We start from the raw sequence: 19732 nt of genomic DNA on the forward strand, positions 1-19732 counted from the left end.
GTATTAACGAAATACTTATCTATTTATTTTCCAGAAAACCAAGATACTCCCAAGACAAGTACGAGTCGTTCTCAGAAATCTCCAATTCACCACAGCACCCGCCTCCAGAGGACCCGCCGTTGCCTAAAATAAAGCACGAAGTCATCGACAGACCTCTAGACCTCAAAACTAGACCTGAAAAACCTACACAGGACAAAAGCAATCAGGCTACCATGCAAGAGAAAAATTCTTTAGAAATCAAAATAGACGCCAACTCAATATTACCTGACGACCATTTTGACGATGACAAGCTGTTTATGAACTCTTTACTTCCTCTATTTAAAAAGATGGACGATGACACTAGATTATTATGCCGCATAGAAGTTTTAAAAATAATAAGATACGCCCTAAAGGGTCATAAGTGTTTTGAAGCGTTGAGAATAGCGGAGGATAGTTTTTTCAGAGACAGAATGAGTGGGATTTTGGCTAAGCAGGAGGCTATGGAAGAAATTAACGCGCCTAAATCTACGTTGTCTATGACTACTCGGTCAGCTGATGGTAGCAGGCCGGTTAGGAAACGAAGAGTAAGTATTAATTTTTTTTTAACTAAATATATAGTATACTGTATAGTATCTAATTAATGCGAATTTCAGTAACTTAGTTCTGTATACTTTCTTAAAATAATTAAAAGGCAATGGGGATCAATCTAATTAACCAATACTACTGCAAATTAGTCTCTGTTAAATTTTGTCTCTTACGAGGAGCGTTCAATAAAAAGTGAGAATGAGTATGTTATATACAACTTTTATTAAATGTTATTTTATTTTTCGACATAGTCACCTTTTAGCATAATACACTTAGTATATCTTTATTCTAAACTTAATATTCCATTTCTAAAAAAGGTTTCATCTTGAGTACTTAAAAAATCTTGTACTGCAGCGACTACCGCGTAGTCGTCTTCAAATTTCTTGCCTCTTAGGTATTCCTTCAATCTCGGAAATAGGTAGAAATCACTAGGGGTGAGGTCTGGTGAATACGGAGGATGCTTAAGGATATCGAACCCAGCATCACGTATTGCAGCCATTGCAACGGCGGACTTGTGTGCCGGTGCATTGTCCTGATGGAACAACACAATTTTCGAGAGTTTACCTCGCCGTTTTTCACGGATCTCATTGCGCAATGTTGCTATTTGTTTGGCATATAAAGAGCCCGTAATAGTGGCTCCATGCTCGAGATACTCAATCACTACGACCCCTTTACCATACCAAAAAACAGAGCCCATGACCTTATCGGCAGATGGGCCCACCTTGAATTTCTTCGGAGTTGGAGATGATGGCCTTTTCCATGTCATAGACTGCAGTTTCGTTTCAGGGTCGTAATGATGGAGCCATGTTTCGTCCATTGTTATAAATCGCGCCAAAAAAAGTTCCCGGTCTTGCTGTATCAGGTCCAAAGCTTCTTGACAAATCTCGACTCTAGTTTGTTTTTGCGTGTCAGTAAGCATTCTAGGTACCCAACGCGCTGATACCTTTTTCATACCCAAGCGTTCATGTAAAATATTATGCACGCTCCCCGTTGGAATCTTTACATTTTCAGCAATAAAACGAACCGTGACACGACGATCCGCCAAAACTAAGTTTTCGACTTTTTTCACAATTTCTTCAGTTACTGCTGTAGTAGGGCGTCCGGAGCGGGGGTCATCCATGGTCGATGTTCTTCCACGTCTAAATTCGGCGCACCAACGTGCAACTGTCGAATACGGAGGAGCATTAGACCTTAAAGTGTCCCGTAAATCTAAATTGACTTGGTCCGTAGAAAAAAATTTCAAACACAAGTATTTAATAACGGCGCGCAGTTCAATTTTCTCCATTTTCGCTAACGTACTCAACAGCATCGCAAAGAAATCGCCGTATTTTTTTTTTTAAACAAAAAACAGTTAGTTTTTTTTCATGGCAATCAGCTAGGTAGATTAGCTTCACCGGCCAGTATTTACTTTCCTAATATTTAAAGAGTTTGCATCTCATTCTCATTATATATTGAACGCCCCTCGTATGTAACAAAAGTCAAAATAACAGGGTCAACAATTATCAACGTTTTGTTAGTTTTGATATCATACACAGCGCTCTTTTTTATTTTGAATGAAAGTTAGACTTTTATTTATAATTTATTTTAACAGAATCGTTCTCCGTCTCCACTGCCAATGCCAGCGAAAAGAAGAGGACCCGGCCGCCCTAGAAAGGTAAGTTATCGTATGTTGGAGTTGTTGGATATACGTAGTTACAATCACGGAACGATATGGTTAGCTTTAATAGCACTACTAAACCTTCACGGCATTGGAATAAAGTCAAAATAAGTTATTTTGTCCAAATAAGTTATCGCTAACTGCACTTTTCTACATCATCTGCTCATCAAAACGATTCTAACAAACCTAAAGATTGCGTTGTTTTATCACCTACCTATTTCCTATGGCCGGTCTTTATTGTCAGATCACCTCGAAGTGGCTCGAACGTCAAACTTTCTTATGCTTCCAAGATTTATAAGTTTATTCACGAAAGCTGGCGCGGATTTTATGTGTGACTTTGACAGTTTATTACAAACCACGTGTCAGCTCTTATGACTCTACCTGTAACCCGCATATCTATTTTTCAGGTCCGCCCGCCTCCGTCTGATTCCGATGAAGAGCAATTGTCAAAGAAACGCGGCCCCAAGATGAAGGTGGTCCCTCTAGAGGTCCCTAGAATGTCAGAGATGGACGAGTCGCTCAGTAAAGCGACTAGCGTAGCTCAGCTCTCCACACCACTCTTCATGAAGGTAAGAACACTCATACAGCGGGCTCAGCACGGTTCCATTTTTATCGACTATCACTATGCCCGTCACTTTCGCACTTACATTCTTGTTAGAACGTGTCAGGCATGGTGACAAACGATAAAAAGGCGACCGTGCTACTAGGGCTGCTCTCCTGCCTTAGCCTATCGACCTATTGATATACGCATACCGCATACTCCTTATTTGAAGATCCCAGGAAGTTTATTTCGATCGAAAGCTGATGTGAAATGTTTCTGAACCGATTGTTTTATGAAGCTTTTTAATATAAAAGCATTGATGGATTAAGGTGGTCAATTGAACAGTTATTTTAGTATTTAGGCTATAAAATTATAAACATAGCCATATTACAAGATTTCTACCCTCAAATTTGATTCAGACCATAATTATTCGTTTGAATTTACACGTCTACCTACCTGCACCTATTTTGATTTCTACCTTACCCTGTGTTTAAATACTTCTCTTATCATCTATTTCAGATGTATAACCTAGAACGCTCAAAGACGCCCACAGCACTCCCCAATCCACAGAACATGCAAGTTTCCATTAAAACGGAACCGGTGGACGATCAAGGTTATTAGACTCTAATGCGATGAGTTAAGGCTCAAATTGATTGTGATTTCACATTATTGTTATTGGAGGTACACGGATTTCACCCGTGTAACTTAATCCAGGTGTATTAGACTCTACAATGAGCTTAAGGTTCAAATTTCATTATTATATTGATATCACAACACCCGTGTACCCAATGCCTTGTTATCCGTATTAGACTATGAATTTAACCCGTCGAACGACCACCATGCAAAAAATTGATGCAAAGTTTTTGACTATTTGATTTGACCCATATTGATCTGTAGTAACACACGTCTGATACTGAGTCGCTACGACCCAACTGATTTAGTATCACACGTGTGATACAAGGGCGCTCGACGGGTTAAGGTTCAAATTTGAAAAGCCGTATTAGAGGTACATTCATACGTGTAACCGAGGACTTATTTGTATTATTTGACTCTAACACGACAAGTTCATTGTGATTTCATATTACACGTGTTACGGGTACACGGGTTCACCCGTGTAACCGACGCTTTTGTTTGTGAGAATTAACCTTTTCAACGCTTTTCGTCCCGTGCTAAAATGTGGCTTATACGCCAAGCAGGAAAATTGCTTTGACAGCGTCCGTCATAGCCTTTTTAGTGGCTCTTGGCGTTGAAAAGGTTAAGATTTAATGTAGTTTGTACTTTGGTAACAATGTTACAATCTCTGGGATAATATCATATCATTGAATATCTAGCTGTAAACGTGTAAACAAAATTATTTGTTCATTTAAAAGGATCTTGAAAAGCACTAAAATTTAATCTACGTGTGATACATTTTATGTTGATTTCAAACTAATTGATTTATTATTATTTCAAACAAACAGTTTAAAAAATCTTCATGTTTAATTATTAAGAATATGTGGGGCATTCTCTATGAAAAGGGACCTTATTGTCGATTGCGCTTACGCCGCACAGCGTCGCGCGGAATTGTATATCGGAGCATCGTTAATAATGGCGTAAGCGCCATCGACAGTAAGGCCCCTTTTCATAGATAACGTCACATGTATTATTTGTTAGTTTGATTGTGATAAATGTAATAGTTATGCTTCGCCATTTATTTAGTTATTCGTAGAATCGGTTATAAAAGAGCATTTCATATTTAGAATGTAAGTTATATGTTAAGTAGGTCTTGGTTGTGGCCAGCAAAAAATTATAATGTGGTTAACAAGCGTACTAACAATAAACCAGTTGGTAAGTGATGACCGTAGCCTGTGAACGCTTGCCAATCCAAAGGATATGAACATAATTACTTGTAAGGTTGTAGTAGACGATTATTTGTGGCTTTCGATTAGAGAAGGGTCCTTATGCTTAAGTTCAATAAAATCCTTTTATCTGGAGTTCCAACAGAAATTCTGATAGAAAGGTTCTTATTGCGCATGAAGTACCTATAAGTAAAAGGGCCCTTCTCTATGGAAACCACATTTCAAAGTTAAGGCTATTAACATTAACACAGCACATTTGTCGATCTCAGAACAATTAGTATGAAAATATATACATTTTCAAAACATTCATTTTGCTGGTCGCTACCAAATAAACGTAAAAGAAATATTTTTATAGAAGCCACAGTAAATGGTAAATATTAGTTAGGAACACATACATATAGTAGGATATGTAAAAGAAAAATAAATCAAGGATAAATTGAATTTTCTGTCAAGGAATTTGTTTTCTGTAACATTTCCTATTGATTTTTACTGTGAAGGTATAAAATGGTACAACCATCAAACTCCTAGGCCGTAATATACATATACTCTGGCAAACCCACTTAGTCAGTAGAAAAAGGCGCGAAATTTTTTTTTAATGGGATGACAACCTTTAGCACCGACATTTTTTAAAAGTTGTAGTCTTTTTCTACTGAGGGAATGACTTGCCCAACTATAGTATTGATATTGGATACTATAGTGTGTCAAAGGACTGTCTAGTTTGAAACAGACAGAGAGAATCATACTATCTTTGTCTTACACTAGTACTAGCACCCAAAAGAAAAGGATTATTATAGTTTTTTTTGTTCCTATTTACTGACAAATTGGTTTGACCAACTATATGTTGTCTGTCGTTAACATTCCACGTAAAATAAGACAATAAAAAAGGACTGTAAAGAAGGAATAAATACTTTTGCAATATAATTGTTTTATTTAAAATCAACTTGTGATGTGGTGAATTATTAATTATAGTGTGTCAAAGGTCTGTTTGATTTCAAACATAGACAGAGAGAATCATACTATCTTTGTCTAACACTAGTACTAGCACCCAAAAGAAAAGGATGAGTATAGTTTTTTTTGTTCCTATTTACTGACAAGATTTGGTTGACCCAGTATATTACTTACTTGTGATTGTATTCTATCCTTATATTAAACAATAATTCCTTTTCACTTCAAGCAAATCTTGTCAGTAAAAAAAGGCGCGAAATTCAAATTTTCTATGGGACGATATCCCTTCGCGCCTACATTTTTCAAATTTGCCGCCTTTTTCTACTGTCAAGATCTGCTTGACCAAGTATACATCGACAGTATTGCTCCCACCGATGATGCTCATGGCAGCCAACGTGTTAAGTTGCGACATTTGCATCTATCATCTCATTCCTCAGTAAGTCAAAAGAAAGGGACGCAACGTAATAAAAAACCTTGAAGTGGTTTCCCGAATGTCTGCGAAAATATTAGTACAAATCTGGCTTCGGCTCTTATAGACTTGGAACCTCAGGTAAAGGCGATTACCCATTATTGAATACGTTAATTTGAATGTAAAACATCATCCGCCGGTTTACTAATACTAAGATTACTAAATTTAACTTCCAAGCCTTCCCTCTGCGGGGTACATGCCATAGGCCCCACTAAATACTTGCTGGCTGAAGGAAACGGGCAAAGTCTGAGTAAAGTCCAAATTTGGTTGTCTATGGAATATTTGACACACATGGCGTCGCGGAGGCGGGTGAGGCGGAGGTAGAACTTTTTGGGGTTGCCAGGAAATATGCCTGAAAAAAAATAACAAATTTTGGAAAAAAACATGAATCTAGTATTTTTAATTGGATAGGGCATGAGTGGTGGGGATAACTGACCGAACGGGATAGTCTTATGTATCTTTCAGTATGAGTAGCAGCGAAAGCGCTATTATTGTTTGTCCTTGTCACAGTCTCACATTTTTTTTTATTCCCCACCATAAATTAGTATGGATTATGGTGGGCAACAAATAAATTCGACCAATCATAGTGTCGCATTGCCTATGTTTTGTCCCTCACGGAGGCACGCGTATACCACTTCTATAGGATCCTACCTTCTATGGAAAAAAATCTCGTGAATTATAGTCTCACAAGCTGATTCCGTCAGTAGTAAAGAGCGGCAAGCTTAAAAAAATTTGGTGCGAAGGGTGATCGTCCCATAGAAAATTTGAATTTAACGCCATTTTCTACTGACAAGGTTGTTTGACAGACTATATGCCACTACCATTGAAGACTAAACAAAATTGGGGTAGTTTTAAATTTTATAACATACCCGTAGCCCAGTCCGAAACTCCATTGGTAAGGACGCTGCCGATCATAGGCTGTCCGTCGTTATACTCTATACCGGTTTTCAACCAATGGTGCTCATCTATGTAGATCATAAGACCCGCTTGATCGTAGAGAGTTGTAAAGTTTGCTTCGACGCAAATCTGAAAGGTGCATTTAACAAAATTACCAAAGAAAAACTTGTATTTCTCTTACATCGCTCAAGGTACCTTTCTCTACGCAGCTGGTTTAAAAAATCCCGCTAAAAACCAATTGATGCCAAAATTTTAAAATAATTAAAATTAAAACCCCAGGCTCCTAGAAAAAAGCCGGGACAACGCGAGAAAGATGATGATTTTGAAATAATTAAAAATCAGATATCATGAAATATAATTAAATGGCAATGCTATTTTTGTAAGGAATTTAACATTTCTTTTAAACAAGCATCACTAGAATGTAAGATTGGGAGAGATGTGGGTAGTTTCAAAAGTAAACCTCGTTTAGGAGTGGTTTACCTAGTGGTAGAGAGGGAAAGAAAGCTGTTATTAAATATGGTTTACTTTACCTCCAAAGTGAAGTCATCTTTTATTTCTACTCCATACAGATGTCCGGTATTAAAAGCGAAACCGTAAAAAGTTTTCTGCCAAAAGTCAGTTTTATTATCAGTAGAAAATTCAAGCACTTCCTTGTTAGCTTTCCAATGTTTCGGCTCATTGAGCCATTTGAAATTGGTAAAGGAAACTTTACTAAAAGCGGACGACTTCATTATAGATAGGTAACTAAAGATTACTGGAGTGTAAATATTACAAACACATATATTTATATGAACCAGGGGGTAACGTAATTAACAAGTACGTGGCAGGAAACGGACAGTAGGATTAGATCAGCATGAAAGTGATTGGTCTACAAATATGTATATCATACGGTTTGTTTATCAGCGATTGTTAGTTTCTAAGTATTTATGTAGAAAATCCTGGAGTTGGAGAGTTTGGTGTGCAATTTCAAGCCCTTTAGTAAAGTGATCGTTATCAACGTCGTATTTACATTCCAACTTCAGTTTGTAATAGGATTACGTAACTTGGTAAGAATAACTTTACTTCCTAGAAACTTTAGCAGGTATTTAAGAAAGTAATATGGCAACACTAAAAATGTCAAAAGTTTTTTTTTACGCTCCCAACTCTACGCAGATTCAAAATTCAAAATGGCCTCACTTCCGTCAAGTGCACACCGGCGTCATGGGCTCGCGTGGTTTATGAAGAAAATAAAGTTTATTTTTGTGTATAGATAGTCAAAAAATAATAAAACATTGGATTTTTAATAATAAGTTCCTGAGCTTCAAATGGGCAAACCAGGTAAGATATTTTTTACATCTTCGCTTTGACATGTACGCTTTGCGTCCAGATAACTATCACGTTTTTATGTTAATTCCTTATTTTACTGTATCAATTTATATGTTTTTACACCTAAAACAGCTTATAATTAATACTTACACTATAACTTCGGATTTAATATGAAATATCACATGCGGTATTTTAGGTTAGGTTTGGATTATGTTCGTAGCATTTGTTTGATTTTTCTTATAAAATAACCACATGGTGGTCCACGTTGCCTTTAACTCTACATCATGATTATAGTAATGGTTTTATTACGTAATGGTTATATTCTTTATTCAGTTAATTTCTTTAACCCCACGTGTAGGCATGCTTGGCGTCTTATCGCCCATACAAGCAAACTTAACCTCATTTTCCAGTTCGGGAACAACTTATATTGATATAACACCCATGCCTGTACGTGGTGGTCATATTTCATTAATATTAGTTCAATATTTCTTGCATTCCATATTGATACATGAAAGATACAGTCCTATAAAAGTTTTTTTTTTAATTTACATTATGTTTTAATAACGTATCGACATGCTGTCTAAATTAATACGAGTATGAGAACCATGTGATTTCGTTCTATTTACATTTACAGCCATTGTTGATTTGTTGAGGTCTAATTTGCTTTAGATTAGAGATAGACTATCAAAATGAAGTTTATAAAGAAAAAAAGAATTGTTAAACCAACTGTTAAAAAATAAGCCATGATAAATTAAGGGAATTGAAACATCAGATAAAAATAACTGAACATTTAGCACCATTTACAAATAGGTAATTACATATTAGGTTAGCTGTCAACATATTACGATGGCAAAAATGATGATCAGTGGTCCCTCTAACCTGACCTATTCGTGAAGACTATATCCACTTACCCACTTCTGATCACCGCACCAAACTCCACTATCAACCGTATACCAAACATCACTATAACACCAGACATGTTCCAGAGTTCAACGGAGGCCGTGGCGGCGGGCGCGGTGGTTTTGGAGGCGGCCGGGGCCGCGGGGGCGGTAGGGGAGGCTTTGGAGGTCGCGGCGGCGGTGGCCGCGGGGGATTTGAGAAGAGGGGCGGTGGCAGAGGGTTTAGCAGAGGAGCACCTGGTGGTGGTAAGACTTTTTTACTCATTTTTTATATACTAGCTATTTGTTTATGGAGTGTGAACATGTAAAGCCCCGTCTCCATATCGCGCGGCAAACCATCGAACATTGGCTCGCACGGCAGCCGCGCACAATGGATACCGGGTTAGCTCGCGAGCCAGCCCGGTATCCATTGTGCGCGGCTGCCGCGCGAGCCAATGTTCGATAGCTTGCCGCGCGATATGGAGACGGGGCTTAAGAATATGGTGGTATATTTAGATAGATGTCATATTAAAGAAAAATTGACTTAAGCCACCAGTGGTGAAGTCCGGATTCGAACTGACATCTTTCGCCAACATCATGAATCCCGAGGCCACTCTGCCATGGGTCATAATTGAGCAGAGTAGAAAATATACCATGGAAACAAAACAAATGACAAATGACTGTTGGAATCTCTGTTCTAGTATTGACAATATTAACATCAATTAAATCAGTAAAAATACAATATTGCATTGCATGTTCCAAATACTATGTAATTATAATTACAGACTGTTTTGCAAAGCTAGTCCAGGTAGAGAAAGCATATTAAAATTCAAAATGTGCCTACTCATGAGACCTATTAAATTTGTTAGGATTAGGACTCCAAATGATGATCAGTGGTCCCTCTAACCTGACCTATTCATGAAGACTATATCCACTTACCCACTTCTGATGCTGCGTCACAGACTTGCAGCTTGGCTCATCATCTTCCCGTGCTGATAAATGTTTCTGTTGACAGGCCGCGGTCGTGGTGGTGGCGGCAGAGGTGGTGGTGGCTTCAAGGGAGGCAAGCAAGTTATCATCGAACCACACAGGTTAGTCCTTTTTCTACATATGTGATGATGTCTTTGTCTGGAGTATGTAATCATTTTTTAATCTAGGTATAGTCTTAAAACCTGGTCTTCAACAGAAGGACATGTGTGGAAGTTTAAAACTTCCAATTTCATGGCTTCTTTGGGCTAGAATTAAAAACACCTTTCAATAAGGAAAATTGAGTTAAATAAAATAACCTTTTGTGTCTGAAATGATGTTTTTCTACAAAACTTTCGTTCTTCTGAAAGCTAATGCTTGAAGCAACATTTGTATCTGATCAACTACAAATCGAACTATCGGTTGTTTTCCTTATTTTCATTTAGTTAATATTATTGTATTTTTTAATAGACACCCTGGAGTCTTCATAGCCAGAGGCAAAGAGGATGCGCTGGTCACCAAAAATCTTGTGCCGGGGTCTGAAGTCTATGGTGAAAAGAGAATATCTGTTGAGGTTTGTATATTTATTATGTTAACCTTAACTTTAATCTGGCTTTTGTAGAAAAAGAACAGCGCAGCCTTGAAATTATTAGTTTTAGTCATGGACCTAGAATATTACGGACGGACTGTCATCTAAGACAAACTGTGACACTGCAATGGCGGACGGTTTGAATGTGTGCGTGTAGACGAGTGTTACCATGTCACACAAATTCTCCCCTAATGGTGAAACAATTATTTTTAATATCGTCCTTGTTTTCAAATAAATAAAACTAGGACAGTTTTACGTTAGACAATAAAAAAAGTGTGCACGTATCTGATTTTATAGGTCTTGTAAATGCGCAATATTGCACAATTACTTTGTGCAAACATTATTTTCAATACCTAATGATATTTAGCATCGTAATGAAATCAGTTCGTCATGTTTTTTTAATTTATACATTTAACTTGAAACATATCTGGTTTTCAACAAAAAAATTATAATACATAACCATACCCCGCAACGGAGCTAGCAAAACCGTAGCATATGACAGTTTTGTGCCAGGGTAAGCGATTCTGATGAACCATTTTGCTTTAACTTTATTGTATGTAAGATTAATAAAATTGATCGAGAACCTTGTTGACCCTCTTCCGATATAACCCGGTTTAATTTACTGTCAAAATAATATAAATTAACAGGTCAATGTCAATATTAGATGCGTTTCAATGTATCTGTATTTTTTTTATAAAATCACGTTTTTTTTACGCATTTCTTTCAAATATTAACATGGAATTTTCACTGCTTGAAAATATTGGTGTGTTTGAAAACAAAGAAAAAATAATTTTTGTACTTTAGTTTATGCGTAGTAGTGATAACCCTGACGTACAACTGCTACAGATTTGCTAGCTCGGTTGCGAGGTATGTACATAACAAACCAACGTTAACTATCAAACATGCATGTAAGCGTCTAATCTCCTTAGTATCGGGAAATTACCATACCGACCTAGTTTGAAATGCACAATCAATAATTTAACCATTTACCTAAATGATCTCTTAATACATAATGATTTAATAAGAAGGGTATCAATTACCCTACTTTCGGGAAATTACCCTATTCATGTTACTGGTCACACTCCTGTTTTGCAGTTTGATAATTTATAAACAACAAATTATCGTGATTTTACGTACTAATTGATAAACTTAAGTATGAAAAGTTATTCCGTGACTTTTTTTCTTTCGATCGGTACAATTCTAGCAGGATTTAACTACGCATGCCGGCATATTTTATATTTTTCTTCGACATGTTTACTTCAATGACGTTTCGATTAGTCTGACGGCAAACTGGTGGATGTGGGCTGTCAATGTGTCTGTGTCACGCGTAAATACTATGAAACTGGTGGATGTTGGAATCACAGTTGTGTTGTAAGCGAAACTCTGTCCGTAATATTCTAGGTCCATGGTTTTAGTTACGGACATTGATATTTTATTTGTATTCAGTAGTAATTGTACAATAACACAGGATAAATGGTTCTGTGAAAATAGTTATTTCGCAATATAATACTGTCCTCATAAGGTCCAATGTGCATTACAATGTACAGTCTATTTCAATCTAACTTTAACCTTTGAAAAACTAAATAAGTTAGCATTTCTTTTGTTTTATTGTTTTCTAAAGCAAACGCAGGTCACCTTAAAAACAAGGTTCACATTAAAAATGGGGAAACTTTTCTACACTTATCGCCAGTGTAGATTTTTGTGGCCCTTTGACTTGATTTTTAAGTGAAAAAACTATTTTATCTATTTGCAATGTGATATGTTTATCTACTTTACTAGTTAGTGAACCAAAGTGATGATCAGTGGTCCCTCTAACCTGACCTATTCGTGAAGACTATATCCACTTACCCACTTCTGATTTCCCCATCAACCCCCCTTTAATTTCCCCTTTCTTTACCTCTACTAACTAAGTCCTTCTTTACAGACCGACGGAGAGAAAGTGGAGTATAGAGTATGGAACCCGTTCAGGTCGAAGTTGGCAGCGGCAATCATGGGAGGTGTGGATGTCATACACATGCCTCCGGGCTCTAGAGTGCTGTATCTTGGGGCTGCTAGTGGAACTACAGTCAGCCATGTCTCCGATGTTGTTGGACCGGTGAGTTGATTGATAGTTTGTTAGTATTATCATAGAGACAAAAAATACATAGAGTGCTCACTCCATACATCAGTTCAGACTATTAATTTCAGTGTCTACATCTAGCATCGAGTAGCAGAACTATCAGTACTGCTACTTGACAATAGATGTAGCACCGACCGGAAAGTCTTATCTCAACAGCATAAGACTTTCCGGTCGGCGCTACATCTATTGTCAAGTAGCAGTACTGATAGTTCCGCTACTCGATGCTAGATGCTAATAGTCTTTTTGGTACTAAAACTGATATATGGAGTGAGCACTCTATGTATTTTTTTCTCTATGGTATTATAAAGATAAAGCAAGAAAAGAAGAAATCAATAAGTGTGCATCACGAAATTATGCCTTATGATGATTATGTTGTCGAAATTCAGTTAGCAGGAAATGTTGATAGTTGATATAAGAATACATTTGTGACGTTCCACGGAAAAAGGTACCTTATGGCACTTGGCGCTTACGTCGCATAGCGCCGCAATTGTATTGGAGCGGCGTTAATAATAGCGTAGGCGCCAACCGCCATAAGGTACCTTTACCCGTGGGACGTCACATTTCATTCCTAAAATATGAAGCAAGTGAAAGTTTCTGTAAGAAATGGTTTTGATATATAGTTATTTTGACAAAATAGTGCAATGAAAATTTACAATGCAATGTTTAGTGAACTAAACCATGTTTTTCTATTTACTATCAAATTATTCCTTTGCACTAAAATAGCAGATCAGTTAATTAGACACCAATCAATCTATTTTAGTATCTGAGGATATAAAAAACATGGTTTAAAGTTAGCAACATTAAAATAAACCTCGTAGTTACGTAATGTAATTTATCATGCTACTATAAATACTCTATAAATATTAAAAATTGTCTAAATGATGATCAGTGGTCCCTCTAACCTGACCTATTCGTGAAGACTATATCCACTTACCCACTTCTGATAACCCTCAAAAATTCACAAATAATTCACCGTTTACTTTGCAAACTGAACCTTATTTCTATTGCAGGAGGGTCTGGTGTATGCTGTGGAGTTCTCCCACAGATCGGGGCGTGACCTTATCAATGTTGCCAAGAAGCGGACCAATATTATACCTATCATTGAAGACGCCAGGCACCCGCTTAAATACAGGTTGGTTTGAGATAAAAAACTTTTTTTTCATACGAAAAATATGTATGAAAAAAATAGCAAAAAAAAATTGCTGAAGTAGTGCGTTCAAGTGTAAAAATATGAGTCCACACGTCATACTCAAAAATATGTCCCATAGCTCTTATGACAGTGAATTAAGGACTATGGGACATATTTTTGATTAAGTTATATGCACCCATATTTACACTTGACTGTACAAAACAATGGGGTTTGCAACTGTCAAAGGTATGCAATTATGCATAGATGGCGCCATCATAGCTTGCGCCTTTTTAGGGTTCCGTACCCAAAGGGTAAAAACGGGACCCTATTACTAAGACTCCGCTGTCCGTCCGTCCGTCCGTCCGTCTGTCACTAGGCTGTATCTCACGAACCGTGATAGCTAGACAGTTGAAATTTTCACAGATGATGTATTTCTGTTGCCGCTATAACAACAAATACTAAAAACAGAATAAAATGAAGATTTAAGTGTGGCTCCCATACAACAAACGTGATTTTTGACCGAAGTTAAGCAACGTCGGGCGGGGTCAGTACTTGGATGGGTGACCGTTTTTTTTGCTTGTTTTGCTCTATTTTTTGTTGATGGTGCGGAACACTCCGTGCGCGAGTCCGACTCGCACTTGGCCGGTTTTTCTTTGAGATTTGGCTTAAAGGTCTTGCATCCAGGGCATTAAAAAAACAAAAATTTGTCAATTCTATGGATTGACAGGGCAAGCTATAATGGCGCCATCTGCTAAATACTTCGACCGGACAACCCCATTAATGAAAATGAAAAACAATGAATATAAAATCTGCCTAAATGATGATTTCGTTCTTCTAAATCTTTCATGTTGATACGTTGAACTCTCTCTCTGATTGCACATCACATTAAAGTTTCAATCACACTATATCAGCCACATCACTAATAGGTCCGTATTTCAGGATGCTGGTTGGTATGGTGGACACTATATTCGCGGACGTGGCGCAACCTGACCAGGCCAGGATCGTCAGTCTGAACGCGCAACACTTTCTGAAGAACGGAGGGCATTTCGTTATTTCCATCAAGGTATGTATTGATATAACAGTTCTTTTATTCAGTGTAATCATAAGAATACTACTTACTCTAAAGAGGCCTAGTTTATGCGGCAGGTCTACAAGTCACAGAGCCTCTAGTCTAGTCTTTTATTCAGTGTAATCATGAGAAAACTAGACTTACCCTAAAGAGGCCTAGTTTAGGCGTCAGGTCTACAAGTCACAGAGCCTTAGTCTTTTATTCAGTGTAATCAAGAGAAAACTAGACTTACCCTAAAGAGGCCCAGTTTAGGCGTCAGGTCTACAAGTCACAGAGCCTTAGTCTTTTATTCAGTGTAATCATGAGAATACTAGACTTACTCTAAAGAGGCCTAGTTTATGCGGCAGGTCTACAAGTCACAGAGCCTCTAGTCTTTTATTCAGTGTAATCAAGAGAAAACTAGACTTACCCTAAAGAGGCCCAGTTTAGGCGTCAGGTCTACAAGTCACAGAGCCTCTAATCTTTTATTCAGTGTAATCAAGAGAAAACTAGACTTACTCTAAAGAGGCCTAGTTTAGGCGGCAGGTCTACAAGTCACAGCATCTGGGTCAATCAACTATACGGATTCGAACTGACATCTTTCGCCAACACCATGAATCCCGAAGCCACTCTGCCATGGGTCGTAACTGAGCAGAGTAGAAGATATACCATGGAAACAAAACAAATGACAAATGACTGTTGGAATCTCTGTTCTAGTATTGACAATATTAACATCAATTAAATCACTAAAAATAGATTGCATGTTTCAAACACTATGTAATTTAATTACAGACTGTCTTCCAAAGTTAGTCCGGGTAGAGAAAGCATATTAAAATTCAAAATGTGCCTACTCATGAGACCTATTAAATTTGTTAGGATTAGGCGGGTCAGTTTTTGTTGTTATTCTGTCCCATCAGCGAGGAGACAATAGTAGCACAGATTGTTAGAAGAACTGCTGTACCATGTTCTACTAACATGCTCAGTAGATGTCCCATTATGGGAAAGTCTTATAACTACCATAAAATGCAAGTTTGGTTCATTTAAATACGAAAAACCTAAAATTTTAAGAATGACTCAGGAGACCAACCATAGCAACGTGTGACAAGAAAAAGTTGATTAACCCATCTAGTCTAGTTTATGATTCAATCTTATGATGACAACCAAACGCTAAATCTTTCATGTTGATAAAGAACTCTCTCACTGAGGATTCCGCCCTTTCTCACCTCTTCAACTTCTCTAGTTCTCTACTAACACATTGTCTGTTCGTCAGGCCTCCTGTATCGACTCAACAGCCCAACCTGAAGCCGTGTTCGCGGCCGAAGTGAAGAAACTACAAGCGGATAAGCTGAAACCTCAAGAACAGTTGACCTTAGAGCCTTATGAGCGAGACCACGCGGTCGTTGTAGGGGTCTTTAGGCCCCCGGCCAAGAAAGACAAGTAATTGACTATCAAAATCTAGATTTTAATTTGATTTAGGTCAATATGAACAGACAAGACATCCTCCAGACTGAGCATAGTAACGCTACCCCCTCTGCCACAAATACAGGGTGTAATCTAAAACGTGATACAAGATAATCAAACCTGAATCTTTTCATGATTTTGAACAACTTTTACTATGGGGTCAACTTTGTAAATTAACAATAAAAAAAATCTTTGCCATACATTTTTGTCTACCTCTCCTTGACCATTTCTATGGAACAGCTCAATTTTTTTTTAATATTACAAAATTGACCCCATAGTAAAAGTTGTTCAAAATCATGAAAAGATTCAGGTTTGATTATCTTGTATCACGTTTTAGATTACACCCTGTATACGGTAGTTTTACTCCATTTTCGAGTCAAAGTGTCTTTGCGTGACGTCCGTGTCGTTGAACGGACCAATCACGGCACGGGACTCGCTCACCTCGTCCCCCGCTAAACGCTATATAATAGGGTACATGACTAATTTTCATTTATGGTATCAATCGATCGGGTTTGTTTTTAGGATCAAATGTCTATATGGGACCCATTGCATTAAAGTAACACAAAAGTCAGAAATTGTAGTCAAAGTCCGACAGTCTCACTTCACTCGCGAAACGCTTCATACAAAACGATAAGGGAACGTGACGTCAAGCTCTCTGGGAGCCCATCTTGTAGTATGGACAAAACAAGAAAATTGCGTTTTTGTCGGTGAAATATTGCGTTTATGTATATAGTTGCTATACAATATTTTTTTGGATGAAATGTAAGGAATCGAATGGTACCCTTACTTTTATCGTTTTTGGAAGTAAAAAAAAACTTAAATTTTGAATCTTTCAGGTCCTGTATTTTTGTAATTTTTCAATATTTTGTTTTAATATCCACATTATTGTGATAAATAGCTCGTTTGCTATCTATTTTACTAGATTTTGTTATAAAATTCAACATGTGTCATCATCCCTATTGCTCTAAACTCCGTCTAGAGGATTCCTAGTCTATGATATGAAATTAAGGGAAAAATAATGTGCCTGATTTATTTTCTGTTACATTAGATTCCATTACTTAAAATAAGGTTGAAATTTATTTGGAATTTTAACTATAATCTGCATCTGTGTACATACACACTGGAAGCTAGGTGAAAAGCTATGATGAAGTAGTTGATATAGCATTGTAACGACATAAAAGGTTGATTTAAACTACTAGAGTTAGAAGATAAGTTGGCAGCTATTTTGGTAGCAAGCAGACTGCAAAAGATATTATATACGTCAAACTTCTATGAAGATAGGGTATTTAACTGCTAGTTTAGGGACTACCGGGTCGAGCGCCATCTTGATAGTTAGCCTCGTGATTAATTCCTGTGTTTTTGGCTCATTAAGTGTTTAAAGTGTAATACCGATAGCTTATTATACAGTAAACTAATGTGGTGATGTTCAGTGAATGGAGAATTCACCTTGAAACGCGTTTAACCACCATTTTGGGGTCAACGGCCGGTAGTCCACGTGCTTATTGTAAAGGCCGCTATCGCTTTACAAGAGCGAATAAAATCACCGTACACTGTCTTGTACTAAAGATCGATTTTCCTAGGATAGCGGGGCCGTCATATAGCGGCCGTCTCCATACTAAATAATACGGCTAAATATGGATGTCGTAGTATTTGTATGGAGACGGCCGCTATATGACGGCACCGCTTTCGGAGGAAACCAAAGCTTAACCGTACAATTTTAATCGTATAACTTGCTCCTAATACCTAGATACTGGCGAAATAGTCCCACTGGACTGAAGCCATAATTTTAAAAGAATGACTACTAGTCAAATCAGTTTCTTTTTCCGAACTTTATTTTAAATACAGACAAATAAAATACCCTATTATGACACTTGCAGTCTGGATTATTAAATTCTGTGCCAACTTAACTTGTTCTAAATCTATATTCTTAAAGCTTTGTATCTAGCTTTCACACGTCATGTACAATTACCGTTTCTAATTTAGTCGCTATTAAAAAGATATATGAAGTTGAAATGTATTTGATATACTGCCGATATGTCATGTTTTAGTTTAAGTATAATGTTAAGTAAGCTTTATGGACATACGTGAGATGTATGTGTAAGTTTTAAGAGAATGATAAAATATAGACGATGGTGCGAATGACAAATACTGTTTTATTTTTCACCTTATAAACCTTAGAATTTATATGAAACACTAGCATGTGACGTCACAATCAAATGACCTACTCTGTATAGTTTTATACGGGTTATAAAATAAATACGTTTAAAAATAACTGCTGTCTACGTTTCTCTAATCTTCTGGTGCTTTATTTCATGCATGGTGTAAAATAATTGATTTTAAATACAGTCAAATACCCAATTTAATAGGTTCATTAACTAATCAAAGCCAGGCGTGGCTCACTCCGCGATTTCGTCGCGTCGCAACCAGTACCTGCAAGTACATCCGTCCCACACCAATTTTGGTGGCTAGCCATAGGCCGCGCGTGGCGCTTGCGCCACCTAGCGGTCATATCTATCGTAATCGCAACATACGCGTTTTGTTAGAGTGAATCTTCTGTACCTAGTACCAGGCGTGTCTCACTCCGCGATTTCGTCGCTTTGCTACAGGTAGGTAAAAGTACATCCGTTCGGCCCCAATTTTGGGGAAAGCCATAAGCCGCGCGTGGCGCTGTCGCCACCTAGCGGCCATATCTGTGCTGATCAGACGAGTTTTGTTAGAGAGTGAGTCTTCTGTACTTAGTACTATTATTTATTTTGTGCTAGTACTATTATTTAATATCTGGGCGACCGAGCCATGCTCGGAAAACATATAAAAACTCAAAAACGCGCGTTTTCCCAGATATGCCCAGAGATAAGACCTAGCTAGATAGATTTTTTGCACTCCTATACAGCAAATTTCATAGAGCCGTTTCGATCGTCTAAATAAATATACAAGAATTGCTCGTTCAAAGCATAGAGAAAAAAATACATAGAGTTCTCACTCCATACATCAGTTCAGACTATTAATTTCAGTATCTACATCTAGCATCGAGTAGCGGAACTATCAGTACTGCTACTTGACAATAGATGTAGCACCGACCGGAAAGTCTTATCTCAACAGCATAAGACTCCGGTCGGTGGCGACATCTATTGTCAAGTGGCAGTGATAGTTCCGCTACTCGATGCTAGATGCTAAGTCTTTTTGGTACTAAAACTGATGTATGGAGTGAGCACTCTATGTATTTTTTTCTCTATGTTCAAAGATTCTTGTGATCAAAGGTAAATAAAAGCCATATAACATTTAACATAGCATATATTGTCACTCCCCCCCGCTGTCATCACTGCCGT

The 19732-nt window shown here is 37.5% G+C and overlaps 3 protein-coding genes across 4 annotated transcripts in view; 2 read left to right on the top strand and 1 right to left on the bottom strand.

The window, feature by feature from the left end:
- LOC134658821 (uncharacterized) overlaps nt 1-3461 on the top strand; it is a 36623-nt gene extending 33162 nt beyond the window's left edge. Inside the window, exons 3-6 of one of the 2 annotated variants that reach the window (XM_063514484.1) lie at nt 35-563; nt 2156-2218; nt 2629-2790; nt 3282-3461. In XM_063514484.1, the coding sequence (XP_063370554.1) occupies nt 35-563; nt 2156-2218; nt 2629-2790; nt 3282-3383 (856 nt within the window). In that variant the 3' untranslated portion in view covers nt 3384-3461. The remainder of the gene's footprint in view (nt 1-34; nt 564-2155; nt 2219-2628; nt 2791-3281) is intronic. The other variant, XM_063514485.1, reaches the window with a different exon arrangement.
- A 2654-nt stretch (nt 3462-6115) lies between these two features.
- On the bottom strand, nt 6116-7745 carry LOC134658845 (uncharacterized). The gene is made up of 3 exons (XM_063514516.1): nt 7442-7745; nt 6884-7040; nt 6116-6366 (listed from the first exon to the last, which is right to left on the bottom strand). Exons 1-3 carry the CDS (start codon nt 7640-7642, stop codon nt 6125-6127), a joined length of 600 nt encoding a protein of 199 aa, XP_063370586.1. The 5' UTR covers nt 7643-7745; the 3' UTR covers nt 6116-6124.
- Nucleotides 7746-8070: 325 nt separating this feature from the next.
- Nucleotides 8071-16386, top strand: LOC134658713 (rRNA 2'-O-methyltransferase fibrillarin). The gene is made up of 8 exons (XM_063514368.1): nt 8071-8228; nt 9203-9361; nt 10110-10185; nt 10532-10634; nt 12574-12744; nt 13779-13900; nt 14837-14960; nt 16216-16386. Exons 1-8 carry the CDS (start codon nt 8216-8218, stop codon nt 16384-16386), a joined length of 939 nt encoding a protein of 312 aa, XP_063370438.1. The 5' UTR covers nt 8071-8215.
- The last annotated feature ends 3346 nt before the right edge of the window (nt 16387-19732 follow it).

This window comes from Cydia amplana, chromosome 23 (genome assembly GCF_948474715.1).
Source record: "Cydia amplana chromosome 23, ilCydAmpl1.1, whole genome shotgun sequence".
In the NCBI taxonomy this organism is placed as follows: Eukaryota; Metazoa; Arthropoda; class Insecta; order Lepidoptera; family Tortricidae; genus Cydia; species Cydia amplana.

Excerpts from the sequence above, each read along its gene's own strand:
- LOC134658845 (XM_063514516.1), bottom strand. The coding sequence starts at position 7,642 with ATGAAGTCGTCCGCTTTTAGTAAAGTTTCCTTTACCAATTTCAAATGG. Across the intron at positions 7,041-7,441 it reads AAGATGACTTCACTTTGGAG|ATTTGCGTCGAAGCAAACTT; the intron begins GTAAAGTAAACC and ends TGCACCTTTCAG. Across the intron at positions 6,367-6,883 it reads AGTTTCGGACTGGGCTACGG|GCATATTTCCTGGCAACCCC; the intron begins GTATGTTATAAA and ends ATTTTTTTTCAG.
- LOC134658713 (XM_063514368.1), top strand. Across the intron at positions 10,186-10,531 it reads GTTATCATCGAACCACACAG|ACACCCTGGAGTCTTCATAG; the intron begins GTTAGTCCTTTT and ends ATTTTTTAATAG. Across the intron at positions 12,745-13,778 it reads TCTCCGATGTTGTTGGACCG|GAGGGTCTGGTGTATGCTGT; the intron begins GTGAGTTGATTG and ends TTTCTATTGCAG.